The sequence below is a fragment of the Tasmannia lanceolata genome, unplaced genomic scaffold (genome assembly GCF_043159265.1).
Source record: "Tasmannia lanceolata isolate RefF3 unplaced genomic scaffold, GAP_Taslan_0.1 ptg000003l, whole genome shotgun sequence".
NCBI classification, from domain to species: Eukaryota; Viridiplantae; Streptophyta; class Magnoliopsida; order Canellales; family Winteraceae; genus Tasmannia; species Tasmannia lanceolata.
Genome location: NW_027518680.1, coordinates 63,806,114 through 63,825,071, shown reverse-complemented (window position 1 = coordinate 63,825,071; position 18,958 = coordinate 63,806,114). Strand labels below are relative to the sequence as shown.

The window sequence follows — 18,958 nt, the reverse complement described above, 5'->3', positions numbered from 1 at the left end:
AATCTGCATTCAACCACCAAAAATACATATTATTCGATACTAAGGATGCAGATTAGTATGGCATTTTCTCAACAAAAAAATATGGTACGACAGTTGAGGCGTTGGTGATCCCACATTGATATAGGAAAATCTCACACCAGCTGGACCCTGGAATTTTATTTACATAAAAGAAAATTTTCTCGCCACGGGCACAAACCATGAAACAATTTCTTGATAAACTGAAGAATTATCAAATATTTTTCTACAATCAACAAAATGCTTCTTGGGTACTTCCGAAAAAAGAAAAGACATATATTAAAGAGTTTATCAGAAAACCCAAGAGCATAGAGGTTTTTTAAGACCACAGTGATGGATGCCAAGATCTTCATATGCCGCGCACTGATCCATAGATCATAAAACCTGCATTACAAATGCGTTAATGCACCAAGGGAAGCAGCCTACTTCAACTCTTCACCGTTATCAGAATCCTCGTCATCTGAAGACTCTTCTTTCTGATTATTTTCCTCTGGAGCACCCACTTGATTCTTCTTCTGGCTCTTCCTCTGTTTCTTCTTCTGACGTTTCAAACGCTTTCTTGCAGTCCGTTCTTCTGCGGCTTTCATTCTTTCCTCTCTTCTCATATTAAACTCAGTCAATTCTTTCCTTTTCTGGTAGTCCACATCCATCCTTGCAAGCCTGTCTTGCTCTTTCCTTCTCATTTGCCGATACTGTTGCACACACAAAAAGGTCAGAAACAAGAGGTTGAACTCAAATTGCAGTTCTATGTGAAAGGATTAATCATGTCAAATGGAAGAAAACAAAAAACAGAAACCAGTTTATCCTCGAGAACAGAAATAAATGGAACATATAAATACTACTTTCAAGGGAAACGGTAAAATGTTGCTATGCTAGATTGTATTAGGCTGCAGCAAGCTATTCGTACGTGGCCTACATAAGCACATACATGGGAGCCCTTGACAGGCCAGCCATCTGTAGCCAGTTTAAAACAGCCACCTCACATTTTGGCGGTATCCGGCCTTGTTTCAATAGTGTGTGTTCCACATTTTCAACAATTAATAAAAGAATATTTTTTTCTATAAACATATGCCTAGCTATTGTTCATATCCGAATGGGAGGCATTTCGACTTTAGAAGGGATGCAGCAATGTTCACATCAAGATACATGCTGGACTCTGGAACTGAATTTACCCCAGATATGAAATGTCAATGAAGAGCACCCTCATACAGGAAGTACTGAAGCATTCGCCCGCAGTTGACACAATACTTTAATGCCCTGCAAATAATCCCACCGATGCAAGGGGGTATGTGTTCCCCATCCAAAACCAATGTGGGAGAGACAAACACAAAGGAAACTTTAATCCATGTGTGTATGACGGCCACTTTTTGGGCCGGCATGTGCCACGTAGATGTGATCAGATCCGTTGATTCAACCAGTGACCACAAGTCCAGCCAATGATGTTCAGACTTCAAAACACCAAGCTTACGGTTGCGAAAAGAAATGAAAAATCATTGGTTTTTTTTTTTAGTTTTTTTTATCTTACGAATGGGATCCATTCAGCATGGGACCAAGACTGTGGAATGCGTCTTGACAATTTACAAGATCAACATATCGATTGCACATAGTTGTCCCTATGTGGACCCAAAAATTGATTGTTAGCATTGACCCCAACGGCGACTGTCTGCCTAGTAGTACCCAGATTAGATAGAAAAATGCTAACAAGACTGTCAGTTAGGTTCCTTCCAAGTGTGCATGCGAGCGCGCGTGTGCGCGCGAGTGTGTTCCCCACCTTAGATGGGAAAAAGCTAACTCTCCCAATGATTACTTCCCATTATCCCCTCGCTGAAAATTTGTGTATTTTTCCTCAAGCCAACTCTCACCCTTTTAAGGTAAGAGAGCATCATACTTAATATACACATGCATCTGTTGTACCTCTCACCTGAAAGAGATGGGACTCATCTCACACCTTGACTAAATAATCCTATTAACTGTCAACAAAACACCATTATTAATTCCTGATAAACCCCATTAATTGTGTATCCCTCTCGTAGTCCTCACATTGTGTAACCCACATGGGGCAAAATGGCGGTATTGGATTGAGTGTATATTTTTTTAACGAAAATTAACAACTCCATTCATATATTAAAGGTCGTACAATTGAAACAGGAACAAGATGTCCCCGTATACAATAGCATAACACAAAAGAATGGATTGAGTGTGTATTGTCAGCATGGAGCATGGTTTTCTATTCTTGTTAGTATATCTCCCCCAAAGAGGTTCTTCAAAAGTTCAAGATGTTTCGGAGAAGAGAGCGGTGTGTGCTGTTGCTGTTGCTGTTGTTGGGTTGGGGGGTGTCTGCACTCTGCAATAGTTCAAGGTGTTTGAGACATGGTGGCTCCTTATCTCCTGTATAATTTAATGTAGTGGCATAAGCACCGACCAAGTTGGTGCAAAAGTTAATTTGAATAGGAGTGCCTAATATAAGGATTCAAAGTTGGCAATTTGGAGTTCAAAGTTTGTCAAGTTACTTATGTTCAATACGTTGATGACACCCTTCTATCATGTAGGAAAAGGTTTGAACAAGCAACAAACCTAAAGGTCGTGCTGTAATGTTGTGAAACCAGTTAAGGGCAATGGTTAAATTTAAATTACACTAAACTTACAATTATGGGAGTGAGGGAGAATTAATTGATGACAGATACTATAAATGTAGGTTTACTGAATTTACCTGCTAATTCTCTATTGCTCCATTTGGTTGCTTGGCGGTGGCTCGGAGAGTAGTGGAATATGAAGTCAAAAGTAGTCAAAAGAGAGGACACAAGCATTTTGATTTGTCTAGAATTACCTAGGAGAATAGTGTAAGTAGTGTTTGGTTGCGCGGCATATACTTGGAGCGTAGGAGAATAAGTAGTGTTGTCATTACTAATATAGGGAGAGAGGAGAGAGGAGAGAGGAGAGAGAGAGAAAGAGAGAGGACCATTCCCTATAAAATTCAACCAAAAAGTCCTTGCTTTTAGAAATAAATTGGTATAAAAGTCATAAGGAGAGGACAAGGAGTCCATGTCAGCAGACAAGCAATTATTACAAGGCAGACATCCAACAAGGGAGTAAAAGGGAGTCCAATGCTATTTTGGAAACCAAACGACGAATTTGTCCTACGTGGCAGCTATTCTCCAACAAACTTCCTACAAAATAAAAACCCAATGGCAACCAAACGGAGCATATGGGAGCCTGTGGTGGAAAGGTTCGGGAGGAAGCTATTAGCATGGTAGAGAGGGATGTTTTCTCTAGGTGGTAGAACTAAATTCAGACGGGTCTTTTTTATTATTTAATTAAGAAAATGGCTCTTGCTAACTTAATCAGTATGTTAAGTGTATTTTAGTATATTCATAGGGGTATACTTGTCATTCTCTATGTAACCCATATATATATATATATATATATATATATAGGGGTGTAAATGGATATTCGAAAATTCGATTACCGTCCGCATCCGAATCCGTTTAAAGCGAATATTATCCGAATCCGTTTCAAGCGGATATTATCCAAATCCGTTTAGGAGATATCCGGATCTAAGCGGATGCGAATCTGGTAAATGGTACATCCGATCCGTTTAACATCCGAATCCGAGAAGTATATCCGTTTATTCCGAAAATCCGCATCCGTATCCGTATATCCGAATTCGTATCCGTATCCGGATTCGAATTCAAATTCGGATATTTATTCGAATTCGGATATCCGGATTCATTTTATTATTTTTTAAATAATTTTTAAAGGGTATTACATTTCCTGAAATACTCCTAAAAACCGAGTAGAAGAAGTAGGGTCCACGTATTTGACGCTCACAAGTAGGAGGCCTCATGTAGAAGTAGGGTCCACGATCATGCTAAGCTGCTAACATAGGGAACAAAAGTCTACTTATACTTTTGAAAAATTGCTCTCTATAACAGCTGATGAAATCTACATTTCTTTTTCTCCTTCATTTTTATTAGAATTAATTTAAGAGAAAGCCAACTTGGAATACCAGAGAAATTATCTGATGCTCGACCGTGATGTCACGTCAAGGTGGTACGCCAGAGGTATCACCCTTGAATCCCTTGATATTTGATCCAACAGCAACCTCTTAAAAAGTGGTCTGCTGTTGGATCAAATATCAAGGGTGGCACCGCTTTGACGTTACTTCACGGTCGGGCATCATATAAAAACTCGAAATACCATATGGGGTTTCAGTTTTCTAATAGGGAAATGTTATCAGCACTACTGTATTTTGATGAGGGCACTCCTCACTTTATTAGAAGTACGGTATGGACATCACTATAGGATGATCCAAACCGTCCATTAGATGGGCCACAGCCTAAATAGGTTGTGTCCCAAAAATCATTTCCATAGGTTAATCATAACCCTCCGATCTGAATGTTATAGTGTTGATCCTAACCCTCTGTAGATCGGAGGGTTAGGATAAACCTATGGAAATAATTTTTGGGGCACATTCTATTTAGGCTGTGGCCCATCTAATGGACAGTTTGGATCATCTTATTTTGTGGGCCAAACCGTACTTCTAATAAAGTGAGGAGTGCCCTCATCAAAATACGGGAATGCGGATAACATTTCATGGAAAATAATCTATAACATTGGACAATGTAAAATAATATTTAATTTCTTAGATGTGAAGGGGCATTTTGGTTAATTTCAATGACAAACCCTTAGTTGGCAGTTAGAAAGTTTTGGTTGATGGGTGGGAATATATATTGCAAAATGAGTCTTCCTCATTTGGCTAGTTCATTTTCAAGGATTTTTTTTTCAAAATTACAATTTTCCTTATTTTCTAAGAAAACACATTCCTATTAAACTCTATATTTTCTTCATGGAATTATTGTCCATAATTTTTATGACTTTCCTGCATTTGGTTAATTCATTTTCATGGATTTTTTTTTCAAAATAAAAATTTTTCCTGTTTTCTAAGAAACTGCCCATACATGAATTGATGAACCCACAAAGTCACCTCATGGTCCACACCAAATGAACTGTTAGAAAAATTGAGAAGCTCATATTTGAAGGAGATGAGAACAAAGATTTTGAACACTTTGGATCCCACCACAGGGACCTGTTTGTGTAATCAAGACCGTCGATCTTTTAGACCGTCGTGAGCCAGCCAACCAACACGGTGCTCGTCCAATGTGGAGAGGACATCTCATTTGCAAGGTAAAGGACTACAAAAATCAACGGTTTAGATTTTCCCACAGGAATCGTAAAATGAGGCTTGATGGACCGGGGGCTAGGATTATGCAGTGAAGGTGGGCTTAGATCATTGAATTGAATGGCTTAGATCATTTCTCTCATTTAGGGTTGAATAAAAGTTAAAACCCTAAAATGAGTTTGCTTTTCATTTGGTCCCTCACTCCTTCCTTTAGGCTTTTTGCTGCTGCTAGGGTTTCCAACAAGGCAACGAAGATGAAGAAAATGATCGATCGTGGAGAGAAGAGAAATAGTTAGGGAAATAGCAGAGAGAAGACGATTTTCTTCTTCTTCTCCGGCGGAATCACCGGAATCCAACACTCACGAACAGCACCGCCACCTCATCCTTTCCCCAACTCCCTCCTAGATCTAGATCTAAGTCTAACATATCTCTAAACCAAAACCCACCGATCCCATCTCCATCTTCTACTCCATCAGATCCTAACCTCCTTCTCTTGTTCAAACCCTCTTCATAAACCCCTTCTGCTAAACCTTAGAACATGACCTGTTCAACCCTGGCTAACTTCGGTTATTTTCCATCCAGATCTAGACAAGCTAGTCTCGAATCTATCATTTCTGAGATCTGAGCTTTTGGGGGCCAAGATCTCAAGGATCTTCTTCTTCTCCGAATCGATCTGAGCTTTTGGGGGCAATTTCAAGAGGTAATTTTGACATCATTTGACACATCTTACATCTTTTACATTGATGATTGAAAGTTTTCTTAAATTTGTGGCATCTTTTTTTTTTTTGAATGGCATCTTGACAGACACTGAATTGTAGCTCTTATTGTACAACCATCTGCTACTAGTTCTGCTACTAGTTCTTCATTTCACCATTCGAAGCTCCAAAGCAGTGATTGAAGTTGTATTTGACCACTTGATATCAAGTAGTTCTTGTATGTGCAGGTACACGATGCTACTTATCATTTTGTGAAGCTTAAAATTTTGCAATTAGATGCTAATGATAAAATATCTTTTCAACTTGGATGTTCTCATCATAGAGCAGCTGTAACTGAATTTTTCTATCACAATCTGATTGGTTGCACATTGGAATTAGTAAAAGCATTGTTTCCTTGCTTCACATGATTATAGTTTTGAAATATTCATGATTTATCCTTCATTAACTCAAACTACGTATGCATTGATCTATTGGTTAACCGGCGTTGCAATTTCAGCACTTCTTCCTGTGTGCAGCATATGTCGGTAATGTATTAATTTTGTTCTCAATGCTGATGTCTCATTTTTGTTTACAAATTCTTGTAGCAACAACATCTACGGATGGAAAATGCAGAATTTTTTCCACTTTCATCATGGGTGTTGATTCAAGGTATGTCGAAATAAGCCGTGTGGGCATTTTAATTTGAATTTGAATGAATATTTTCATTATATATTTTGTAATCCAAGCATCTAATATTGGCATTTTCCGATTAATTCAGGGATTCAGGAACAAGCCTGACTTCTGATTTGAAATTTGGAGAGGTACCATTATAAATAACCTTTCCTTTTTGCTATTATAAATGTTGTATTCCTGTTCATTACGTTAAATAAGACATCGAAACATGTGATCCTTCTTTATGAATTATGTATTGTTTATATAGAATGTCCTCCTTTATAAACTGATTGCATATTTGGAGTTGTGTTTTTTTAAACTTAAAGAACAAAGGCAAGGAGTATGAAAATAGTATGCTCTTTTATTTTTTTCGCATCAAGTGTTTTGGTCTTAGAGCAATATATATGTGAAATAATCAGTTGGGTTATGCTTTGATGAGTGTATTGCTGTTGACATATGTGAAATGATATCTAATGGATGGTGTTTTAATGTGTATATGTTACTTGTTTAGATACCTTCATTGAGGTATAGAAGTGCAGATATCAATCATTTGTCTTTTATAATTCATGGTCACAAGCTTCTTTGCTCTTGTTTTTACATTCATATGATTCATTGTTGTTTTCTTTCTAAAATTTCATAAATTTCAGTAACTTTAGTTTTGATTCTTTATTTGGACTTGATGTGTTAGGTTGCAAGTTACAACAATGTCTGATCTTCAGAATTTAGCTAATCCCACGTCTAGTAGTGCTGATGCTACGACACCTAGTTCAATAGGCACCAATACCATACCTTCTCATTGTGGTACAGCTACTGATGCCCCTAGTGGGAGTGTTCCTCCACCTTCCACTGATGATTCCAATCCCATTCCTGAAAATGAACCAAAGCGTCGAAAGACTACATCAGCTGTATGGAATGAATATATTAGGGATGTAAAGGGTGGCGGTGCTGTTGTTGCCACTTGCAAATATTGCAAGAAAAAATTTGATGGGTCAAGTTCAAAAGGAACAACTCATTTGAAGAATCATCTCAATACGTGTCCTAGGAAGCCAACGAAAGATCTTACGCAGTATTATCTTGGAAAGACTAGCAATATTGAGGACCCATCTCCCAAGTTAGCAATACATAAATTTGACCCAGAAGTTGAGAGGGCCTTGTATGCTAAGATGGTTGCAAAACATGACTTTCCTTTTGTTATGGCGGAGTACGAGTATTTTCGGCATTGGATTTCATATTGCATGCCTACTTATAAATTCCGGTCAAGAAACACCGTTAAAGCTGATTTAGTAGGTGTTTATAATAATGAGAAGGCAAGGATTTACAAAAAAATTGAAAACATATCTTCCAAAGTTAGTCTCACTACTGATGGGTGGACACCTGAACATCAGAATCGAGGGTATTTATGTGTTACTTGTCATTATATTGATGAAGAATGGAAGTTGCACAAAAAATTGATTTCTTTTCATGTTGTTGAATATCCACATCGTGGTAAGCGATTGTGTGAGTGGTTGAAGAATCGAATTTTAGAATGGAACATAGATAAGAAATTATTTAGTGTTGTAGTGGATAATGCTAGCTCGAATGGAGGGATGTTGGATGGTATTAGATCATGGTTGCTTGGTAAGGGGTTACTTGTCCACAATGGCGACATGTTCCATATTCGGTGTTCGGCGCATATCGTTAATTTAATTGTGAAGAATGGGATGGAGGTCATTCAAGGGTTAATTGAGGGAATTCGAAAAAGTGTGAAGTATATAAATCACTCTCCATACAGAGATGAAAATTTTTCCCTTGCATTGAGTCAAACTCGGTTAAGTACAAAAAAACGGGTGGGTTTGGATGTTGACACAAGATGGAACTCTACATATGAGATGCTACGAGATGCTTTGGAGCTGAAAGAAGCATTTGAGCGTCTAGGTGAATTAGATCATGAGTATAAATTCCTGCCTACCTGGGATGAATGGGAAAAGGGAAAGAAAATATGTGAATGTTTAAAACTCTTTTATGAAGTGACCAAAAGACTTTCTGGCACCAAGTATCCAACCGCTAACTTTTACTTCATCGAAGTGTGCAAAATTCGTTTGTCATTGAAGGAGTGGCAATCGAGTAATGTTGACTACATTCACTCCATGGCATTTTTTATGCAGGATAAATTTGATAAATATTGGGATGAATGTAGTTTGGTGTTAACAATTGCAATCATTCTTGATCCTCGTTATAAGATGCATATTGTTGAGTATTTCTATGAGAAAATCTATGGTGGTTGTTTTCAAATCTACACAAATAGAGTCCGTAATGTCCTATTAGAACTTTATTCAGAATATACGGACTCTTCACTTGAGGATTCTTTTGGTTGTAGGGTTGGGGATCAAGCTGAATGTTCATCTGGATTAGGTTCTTCAGTTGAAGCTTCTACTCATTCAAGCTTGGATTTAGGAGATTTCAATAGATTTGTTAGAGAGCGTTCTGCTTTATCATCATTTGCTAAAAAGACAGAGTTAGAGCAATACCTAGAAGAGTCTTTGTTCCCATTCAATAAGGACGAAGCTCTTTCATTTGATATATTGCAGTGGTGGAGGCACTATGGAAAAAAATTCCCAACACTTTCAAAGTTAGCTCGAGATATTTTGGCAATCCCAACTTCCACAGTTGCGTCGGAGTCAACTTTCAGTAAAGCACGTAGAGTTATTGAGGATACACGTGCCTCATTAAATTCTGAAACGGTGGAATGCTTACTTTGTACGAAAGATTGGTTGCCACCACTAGACGAGCAAGTAAGTGAAGTGCTAATTTAATTTTTTGTTCTTATTTTATAAGATAATTTTAACAATGACTGATTTTTTTCTATTTTATAATCCGGTTTCAGGCTTTCAATCTTGATTGATGTTTTGGTCCATGCTTTTACAAGTGGAATTTGGACAGGTATATTCTACCTTTACTTGTTATTCTACCTTTAACTATCATTTCTTTTTTAGCTCCATGCATATGTGAAAACAAAAAAAAATCTTAGTGAAGTACATCAGCCCCTTTGCATCTGTTGGGACACCCAGCTGCATTGCAAGTAGCAATATGATCACTTCATTCCTTCAAATGTGAAGCACATAAGCCCCCCTTTGCATCTGTTGGGACACTCAACTGCATTGTAAGTAGCAATCTGGTCACTTCATTCCTTCACACATAAGCCCCCCTTTGCATCTGTTGGGACAACCAGCTGTATTGTAAGTAGCAATCTTTTTCTTTTTTTTTTGAAAACTATTATAAGTAGCAATCTGGTCACTTCATTCATTCAAATGTCAAGCACATAAGCCCCTTTGCATCTGTTGGGACACCCAGTTGCATTGCAAGTAGCAATATGATCACTTCATTCCTTCAAATGTGAAGCACATAAGCCCCCATTTGCATCTGTTGGGACACCCAACCGCATTGCTTAGCAATCTGGTCACTTCATTCCTTCACACATAAGCCCCCCTTTGCATCTGTTGGGACACCCAACTGCATTGCTTAGCAATTTGGTCACTTCATTCCTTCACACATAAGCCCCCCTTTGCATCTGTTGGGACAACCAGCTGCATTGTAAGTAGCAATCTTTTCTTTTTTTGAAAACTATTGTAAGTAGAATCTGGTCACTTCATTCCTTCAAATGTCAAGCACATAAGCCCCTTTGCATCTGTTGGGACACCCAGTTGCATTGTACGCAGCAAGTTGCATTGTACGCAGCAATCTGGTCACTTCATTCCTTCAAATGTGAAGCACATAAGCCCCTTTGCATCTGTTGGGACACCCAACTGCATTGTACGTAGCAATCAGGTAACTTCATTCCTTCAAATGTGAAGCACATCTGCCCCTTTGCAGTCATATATACACTATAGCTGGGTGTCCCAACAGGTGCACATCAGCCCCTTTGCAGTCACATATACACTGTAGCTGAAGCACATCAACCCCTCTTTCATTTCCTTATAGTGGGTGCATGCCAACGGTTGTACACTTGTAGGTAAATGGTTGATCAGGGCTTCTATTTTTCACTTTTTTGTTGTTGGAATGATATGGTTCACATTAACCATCAACAAATAAAAGAAAGAAATTTTAATGTTTTGGTTCTGGACTTCTTTCATTATAGAATTTATTATTGATTTTTTTCTTCTTAGTTTCATGTTTGTGTTTTGAAATTTGGAGAAATTATATGGTGCCAGACCGTGAAGTAGCGTCAAGGTGGTACTTCAAAAGTACTGTGCTTGATATTTGATCCAATAGCAGTCTCTCAAAAAGTGGGCTGCTGTTGGATCAAATATCAAGGGCGGTACCTTTTTACGCTACTTGACGGTCGGGCATCATATAAAAACACTCTGAAATTTGAATGTATTTGTGTGGTTGATCTAGGATGGTCATTTCATTATTCACAGGTTGAAGTTGGGCCAGCAGCTTTTCACAGCAACCTTGATCTCATTCATCTGTGAGGTGGTTCGGAGGAATTATAAGGCTCTTGCTAGTCGATTTTGAGAAGGAATTCGAGCACCAGAATTCCAAGTAGTTTGTCACTTGTCAGGAACATGTTCTACAACTTTATGTTTTAGAACTACTAGTTGTGCAATCGTTTGTAAGTGTTTTGAGAGTGAACTTTTTGACGTAAACTAGTTTTGATTATATTGGTGGTTGAAATGCTCAGGTTTAGAGGTAAACCTCAAAAAGTCCTTTAAACTAGTTTACAGGTTGAAATGCTCAGGTTGAAATGCAATCGTTTGTAACTACTAGTTATTATATTGATTTCCGTAGAATGCAAGACATATTCTATTTGTAGTAAAAAAAGTGATGGCCTGATGGGTATTTGGTCTTTGTAATTGCAGTTAGAACAGAAACAGAAACATTTCTTTTATTAAGAGTGGTCTATTTGTAGTAAAGAAAGTGATGGCCTGATGATCTCTTCTTTGTAATTGACAGTTAGAATAGAAACAAAAAAAATTCTTCCATTAACAGTGGTTGAATTGGATACGATAATATGAATTCTGTAATATAAATTCTGTTACCGAATTCGAATTCGGATATGAATTATTCGGATTCGGATATGAAATTTTCGAATTCGGATACGAATTTTTCGAATTCGAATATGAATTCGGTTACCAAATTCGGATTCGGATTTGAATTCGGACATTTGGTTATGAATTCGAATGACATTCGGTTATGAATTCGAATGTTCGACTTTACTGGATAAACGGATACGGATAATATTCGAATTCGAATAATATCCGCCGGATTCGAATTCGGTAGAAGAAATTAAGTATCCGCCGAATTCGAATCCGAATTCGGATAGTACAAATTCTAATCGAATTCGAATTCGGATATGGCTATATCCGGTCCGAATTCGATCCGTTTACACCCCTATATATATATATATATATATATCATTTTTATGTGGAGAGGGTAACTAACTCTCTTTCATCTTCCTTCTCCATCTCTACTCTTCTCATCTCCATCTCTCATGTAGAAGGTTACATTGGTATCAGGGCACAAAGTTGAAGATCAACATTTTCCTCCTTTAAGGAACCGTACCACACAACCCTAACCCTAGAACCCCTAAAACCCTAACCCGAACCCTATTATTGCCGCCCCTTCCCTAACCCTAGGGGGTGCTAAAGTTTGTGTGGATGTCGAAGGGATTAAATCATGGATCAGAGAGATTCACCATTGCTTTCTACCAAGAGATGTGGGAGGAGATCAAGATGGATGTGATGGAGTAATTCGATGGTAAAGCTAGAATTAACAAAAGTTTGAATGCTACTTTCTTGGTACTCATTCCTAAGGAGGGCATGAAAGAAGTAAAAGACTTCGGCTCCATCAGCCGTGTGGGGAGCCTTTACAAGATCATTGCCAAGATTCTTGTTTTACACTTAAAGAAGGTAATGGGTAAGATTATAACCGAGTTTGAAGGAGTGTTTGTTGAAAAACTTCAAATCTTGGATGGTGTTTTTGTTGCTAATAAATTGTTAGTCATGGAGGAAAGAGAGGAAGGGGAAGGGGCGATTTGCAAGGTGGACTTAGAAAAAGCTTATAATCATGTAGATTGGAACTTTGTGGATTACTTGGTGAGAAGGATGAACTTTGGGATGAAATGGCCGTCATGTATGAAATAATACATTGCCACCCAATCCTTCTCGATTCTTTTAAAAGGTAGTCTTAAAGGCTTCTTCCAAAGCTCATGGGGTCTATACGAAGGGGACCCTTTCTCACCCTTCCTCTTCACCATGGAGGGTGAAGCCTTCAGTAGAATCATTAACAAGGCTGCTAAAAATGGCCGCATAGAAGTTCACATTAGAGATTTTGGTGACATTACTCACCTTCAATTTTTCAATGATACTTTAATATTTCGTGGTACCAACAAGGAACAGGTCACCAACCTCAAAAGTACCTTGAATTGATTTGAGGTCATATCGGGTTTGAAGATCAACTTCGAAAAAGTTTTAATAATGGTTGTGACATCAGAGATTTGAGTGACTTCAAAGAAAATTTTTAGTTAGCAAATATAGGAGTGATAGGAGTGGGTGTGAGGTTAAAAGTCTAGGTAGAGGTAGAGACTCGAGGGCATGGAGATCCATTTGTTAAATAAAAGATGAGTTCAAGGAGGGGATTAGGTTTAGGGTGAGAAAAGGAGAGGGATTCTTGTTTTGAAAAGAAATGTGGATAGGTAATGTTGCTATGTGCCTTAGGCTTCTAAGCCTCTATAGGATAGATAAGAAAAAAAAATAGTTGAGGGAGTCGGATTGTTACAAGTGAATTGCAGGTAGACTAGAGTAATGGGGTGGGACATTTTTTAAAAATGGCTATTCCATAATTATGTTCTACAGATGTATAGCATATGGGTATACAAATTAATCTAAATGACAGGAATGTGACTTGCACAAGCATACTATAGAGGGAAAAAAAGGCACACTGAACTGAACAGGACAAAGCCCTAAAGGCAAAATATTGACAATGCAGCTACAACTAAAATGATGGATGGATATCACTATTGTGGAGGGAGATTCTTTGAATGTGATTAAATGGTTGAAGGGGTTGGTGTCGCCTCATTGGAGATTTTCTTCTATCGATCTGCTAATGGGGAGGCGGACTCCTTGGCTAGAAGTGGGGTTAGGAGGTTGGAGTTGGAGTGGTTTGACTTCCTTCCTCCCTGAGATTTGTCTTTCTTGTTATTGTTGTTTTATTTTCTTGTAATTTTGGTTGAGGCCCACCTCGGTCCCCTTCCTTTTTAATGAATTCATCTTGCCATTTCAAAAAAAAAAAAAAAAAACTAAAATGATGAATTTTCCCCAATTGAAATGCCCCATTCTCAAATCAAAACAAACAAACAAAAAACCCCACGATGATATCAACAAATTACAAAAAAACATCTGCCTGTTTGAGAAAAGAATGCCCAAATCACAGACCAGGATATCAGATAACACAAATACCTACCAAAGGAAACCCCAAAACGTGTAGATAAATAACCAAATTCCCACAAATGAAAACAGGGGGAAAAATAAGAAATTAAAATTCAAAGCAAAGTTTTTCACTCTACTAGGTTGTTTTGATGAAATCAAACCTGATGGAAATCGCCGGAGCCGGAACCTGCGGAACTACCGGAGGTGTTGCTGACACGGACAGGGATATGTTCGAGTATTCTACGTAGCTTCACCTCGATATCTTCTTCCTCCTCTTTGCTCTGCGTGTACTCCACAATAGCAGTGCTTATCTCCGGCGCCGCCACCGGAAGAGGGGGCCGACCATAAGACGATTTTTTCGGCACCAGAGCTGTAACAATCTGCAAATCCCTATCCATTACGCCGCTCTTGGATGATCTCCCACCTGACATATCGCCAAAACCCTAGGTTTTTTTTTGGTACCCACCAAACCCTAGGTTAAGACCATCCTATGGGGAAGAACTTTGGGCACAACCTATCTATGGCCAAGGCCCAAGAAATGAATGGTTTGGATCTCCCAATAATAATATCTACGGCAGGGCCCCAGAAATGAATGGTTTAGATCCCTCAATAATATTGTGGGTTCCATTGTAATTTTTTGCTACCACTTGCTTGTACAGTAGTCATCTACAATAGCATGTGTTGAGTTTTGAGGGTCGAGTCTCTAGCTCAGTTGGTAAAGCCTATGTTCTTTTGTCCTGAGGTCAGGGATCCGTTCCCAGCTTACCTATAAAAAAAAGGGAAGTGATATGTCCGCCCCTTTTGATCACCGGAACACCCCTGTCAGTGTATCAATGGCAAAAGAGAGGCTGTTGTACTTATGTAAGAAGAATTCAATGCCCCTGATTCCCACAAACACTGACAGGGGGTGTTCCTGGTTATCAAAAGAGGCGAATATATCACTTCCCTAAAAAAAAATGTGTTGAGTTTTGTTTCATTAGACCTTCCGTCAATCCGAGCCAACCATTTGATAAGTCTTATGTTTGATGCGTAGGAATTAGAGTCCTAATATCTAATTAAATATGTTTTCTAAAGGGAAATGATATCAGCAAACCATGTTTTTATAATTGCACTAAGTTTATTATTTAAACTTAGTGCAATAATAAGTGATGGAAAATATATAGAAAGTGATAGCGGTGCTACCTGGGTTTTGGCAGGGTTGAGCTTTTGCTAAAATAATGAATTGGAATTAATCCAAACTCGGCCTCATTTTATGGTAAAAGCTCGGCCTGAATTCCCAAAAATTGACCGGAGTTGCACCCATAATAGAGGCACGTGTATGGACACGTTATCCTCATGAAATATGCATCCCATTATCGTACGACCTCCAGTTTACAATGATCTTGGAAAGGTGTGATAAGTGGAACCTGTTATGAAAAACCTATTCGATAGAGATCTGCAATTTCAATGACAGGCAAAACTCAAGAACCATACAAAAGCAAACGCACAACACAAATATTTACGTGGTTTGGCAAAGCCTACATCCATGGCATCAAAATCCACAATAAGAGCAAGAGGTTACAAGAGAAGATTGATATCTCTCACCAAACCCACAAGAAACCCAAGTGCACCCTTTTTCCCCTTTTGAGCTCTCAACCATCTTCTCAAAGACCCCAACCGGGTTTAATAAGCTTTAAAAACCCCTTTTATATAAAACGGGCCAAAACTTACTCAAATTGGGCCGAAATCACTTAAAACCTTCCTGAGAAATTATAAACATACCCCATACAGGTCGCCCACAATACTTCAGACCCCAACCGGGTTTAATTCAGGACACCCAACTCAATAGAACCAATTATATTCTCTGGTTCTTGCTCATACTGTAGTTCTCATCATTTTACTCGTGCGTAAGCATCTACGCAAATCACATGAATCTTGTTTATTTGCATCTTTCTATTATCTTGCTATTGGTTTGCCCGTGATCAGATCGAATTTGACCCATCAGTTGTATTTGGGAAGTCCTCCCCCCCTCTCTCATGTTCCCCATTACATTTTTCTGTAGTCTTTCGTCCAAGTTACACATAAGGATCTTCATCAACGGGCCACACTCAATCACCACTTATATTTGAAAAGTTTGAATAACCCAAATCTAAGTTTTACCTGGTTACAAGGTAATTTGAACCCAATTAGCATGTGGGTGCAATCCATTGAACCCCATATACTTTAGTTTCATCTCCAAATCTGAGAATCACCTGCGGTGGTTGATGATCCATACAATGGAGGGTGTTGCCGGGGAAGAAAAGGGGGTGAATACATCGCATCACCACATTAATACCATTTGGGCTTTATTCAAGATAAAATTATCAAAGTAAGGTAGCCAAACCCAAGAATAGCATATCCAAGGATTTCAATCCTATTTGGAGTAATCCATGGCTAAGGATGAGTTAAGATGCTTATGGAATCATTTTTAAGTTTTTCAGCTCCAAAATTTACTGCAATCTTATCGTCAATATTGCAAAGGAGACAGAATGGCTGCTTACCAATCTTATCTTTAAAAGGGTTTCTATTATGTTTGTGACACGATCCAACGGTACATTCTGATCGTATCTTCACACACCAATCTCTAAGAAGGAAATTTGTGTCATTTTTTATCATGTGTGTATGTGTGTGTGTGAAAAAATTTACTTGGCACCTACTTGATTTTCCTTCCCTTGATGCCTCAAATTTAATACAACTATACAAGAATACAGCCCACAAGGCTTCCTCTCTTTCTCTTTCATGTAAGCTATAGATAAACCAAATACATGCCTTACTCATGTCCCAAGAGAGTGCAATTACTTTACTTTTTCAGGTTGCAAACTAAAGTTAGTTTGATCTGCAATGGAGAAGTGGGCTTTCCTTTGGAGCTTCTTCAATATTCTTCAAATGGGTTGGGTTGGGTGGAGAGGTGGGCTTTTCCTTTGGAGCTCTTCTTCTTCAAGCGGGTTGGGTTGGGTTAGCTCATTAGCCCTTCTCATCTCAACTTTCTATTCCTCACATGGTTAGCTGAAAATCAAAAGTCTCCTCCACATTCCAATTGACAGTATGACAACTGCTAACAAACAGACAAATTTCTTCTACATTGTGCCATTGAAGATAATCGGTAAGCAGGACTTCCAAAGTCATGTCCATAATTGAAGTTTATGGCCCCCATCGATGGGATCCATAATAGTTCTCGTGACCCCACCATTAGACCTGGCAAACGGGCGGGCCGGGCCGGGTCAACCCGTGGGTGATGCAGGTGCGGGTCACACGGGTCAGGTCAGGAAATGACCCGCATTTTTGCGGGTCAGAATTTACGTGACCCGCGCGGCCCGTGGGTGGGCCGGGTCAACCCGCGGGTCACCCGCAAATTCAAACAATGGTTAAATTCAAACAACTTTTTTAATTTAGGAAAATGTTAAAACTTAAAAGTAGGGTATGGCCGGTACCGTGGGATGATCCAAACCATCCATTAGATGGCCCACAGCCGAAATAGGTTGTGCCCCAAAAATCATTTCAATAGGTTGATCCCAACCCTCCGATCTATAGAGGGTTAGGGTTAGGATCAAGTGATCAACCCTCTAACATTCAAATCGGAGGGATGGGATCAACCTATGGTGCTAGCCATAACCTATTCAGGCATCAAACCCTTAAAAAATAGATTAGCATGACAAAATCACCATCCTTTGCATTAGAAAAAAAAGCCATCTAACTAGATTAGCATAACAAAATCACCACCCTTAAAAAAGCCAAGTGACTTGCGGGTGCCCGCAGGTTGACCCGACCTGACCCATGTTTTTGCGGGTTGGGTCACCCGCGGGTTAGTTTTGACGGGTCACTAAAACTCAGACCCGTGCCCGCAAATTTGCGGATGGGCACGGGTCGCTTTTGCCATGTCTACCCACGATCATTTTGATCAATTGGAGCGGGTGGACTTGTCTGCGCTTATGTAACAAATATCATTGACATTTTTTTTAAAAATCTGATTTTATCGTCACATTTTGATAAAACGACAAAATTTCAAAATAATCTTGAGCTTTTAAAAAATATAGCAATATTTTCATTCTAATCATTTATTGTGAAAAATATCATGATAATAATTTTTACGATATTTTATTTTTGTTTTTCTTAAATTATATATTTTATATATTTAAAAAAATTATTTTATCATTTTTCCGATATAAATCCAAAAAAATATATATATATGTCCCAAGATTTTGCCGAGGAATTTTCCGAGAACGATATTTGTGACTTACGTCGATCTACGCCAATTAGTGGACTCTTTTCCACATTTCATTAAACATGGTTGCTTGTTGTTATCCATGCATTATATGTGCCAACATACTTTATCGTTTAATTAACGTAATCAAGTCGAAGCCTCATTACGTTCACAAATGTTTGTGAACTGTATGGGACTCCGAAGGTTCCAACCTGTCTCTCCCTCTATGTGTTTATCTCTCTTACATTGACGATTGAACGGTCAAATGGGACATACGTTTTTAAATGAATGTAATATTTAAGTCTTAGTTGTTTAAAAAGTTAATCATATGAGCTGTATGTGTTGATTGATTGTCAAGCACAAAAACCTTGTGTAATGGAGCATGTTGCCTAGATTCCACCTAAGTGTTGTGTGATCTCAGCTTTGCTCACTTCCTTCTTAAACAAAAACAGATCAACTACACTTATAAAACTAATTAAGCCCCATGTATTCTTCAGTACACTCTCTCTCTCTCTCTAAAGGAACAACCACTAACACAATGACATGAAAAGTAAACAAGGAAAATAAGGGAAAGCATTTTCTAAATGTTCATGTCCTATTCAAATGCTTATAGTTTAGTGAAAAAGCAAGCTATGATATTTTAGAATCTGCTGATATTATGGTTAGACCGGTTCAAGTGATAAGCAATAAAGATGCTTTGACAAATGAAGTGTATAAAGGAGCCCACATGCATGATGACCTGTGGGTCTCACTTTATCAGGTCCCTTGTGAA

General features: G+C 38.5%; 1 protein-coding gene across 1 annotated transcript; it reads right to left on the bottom strand.

The window, feature by feature from the left end:
* Positions 1-143: 143 nt before the first annotated feature.
* LOC143858486 (PRKR-interacting protein) lies at positions 144-14,509 on the bottom strand. Its single transcript, XM_077369128.1, has 2 exons — positions 14,129-14,509; positions 144-707 (listed from the first exon to the last, which is right to left on the bottom strand). The coding sequence occupies exons 1-2, from the start codon at positions 14,396-14,398 to the stop codon at positions 438-440; spliced, it is 540 nt and encodes a 179-aa protein (XP_077225243.1). The 5' UTR covers positions 14,399-14,509; the 3' UTR covers positions 144-437.
* Between the last annotated feature and the right edge of the window lie 4,449 nt (positions 14,510-18,958).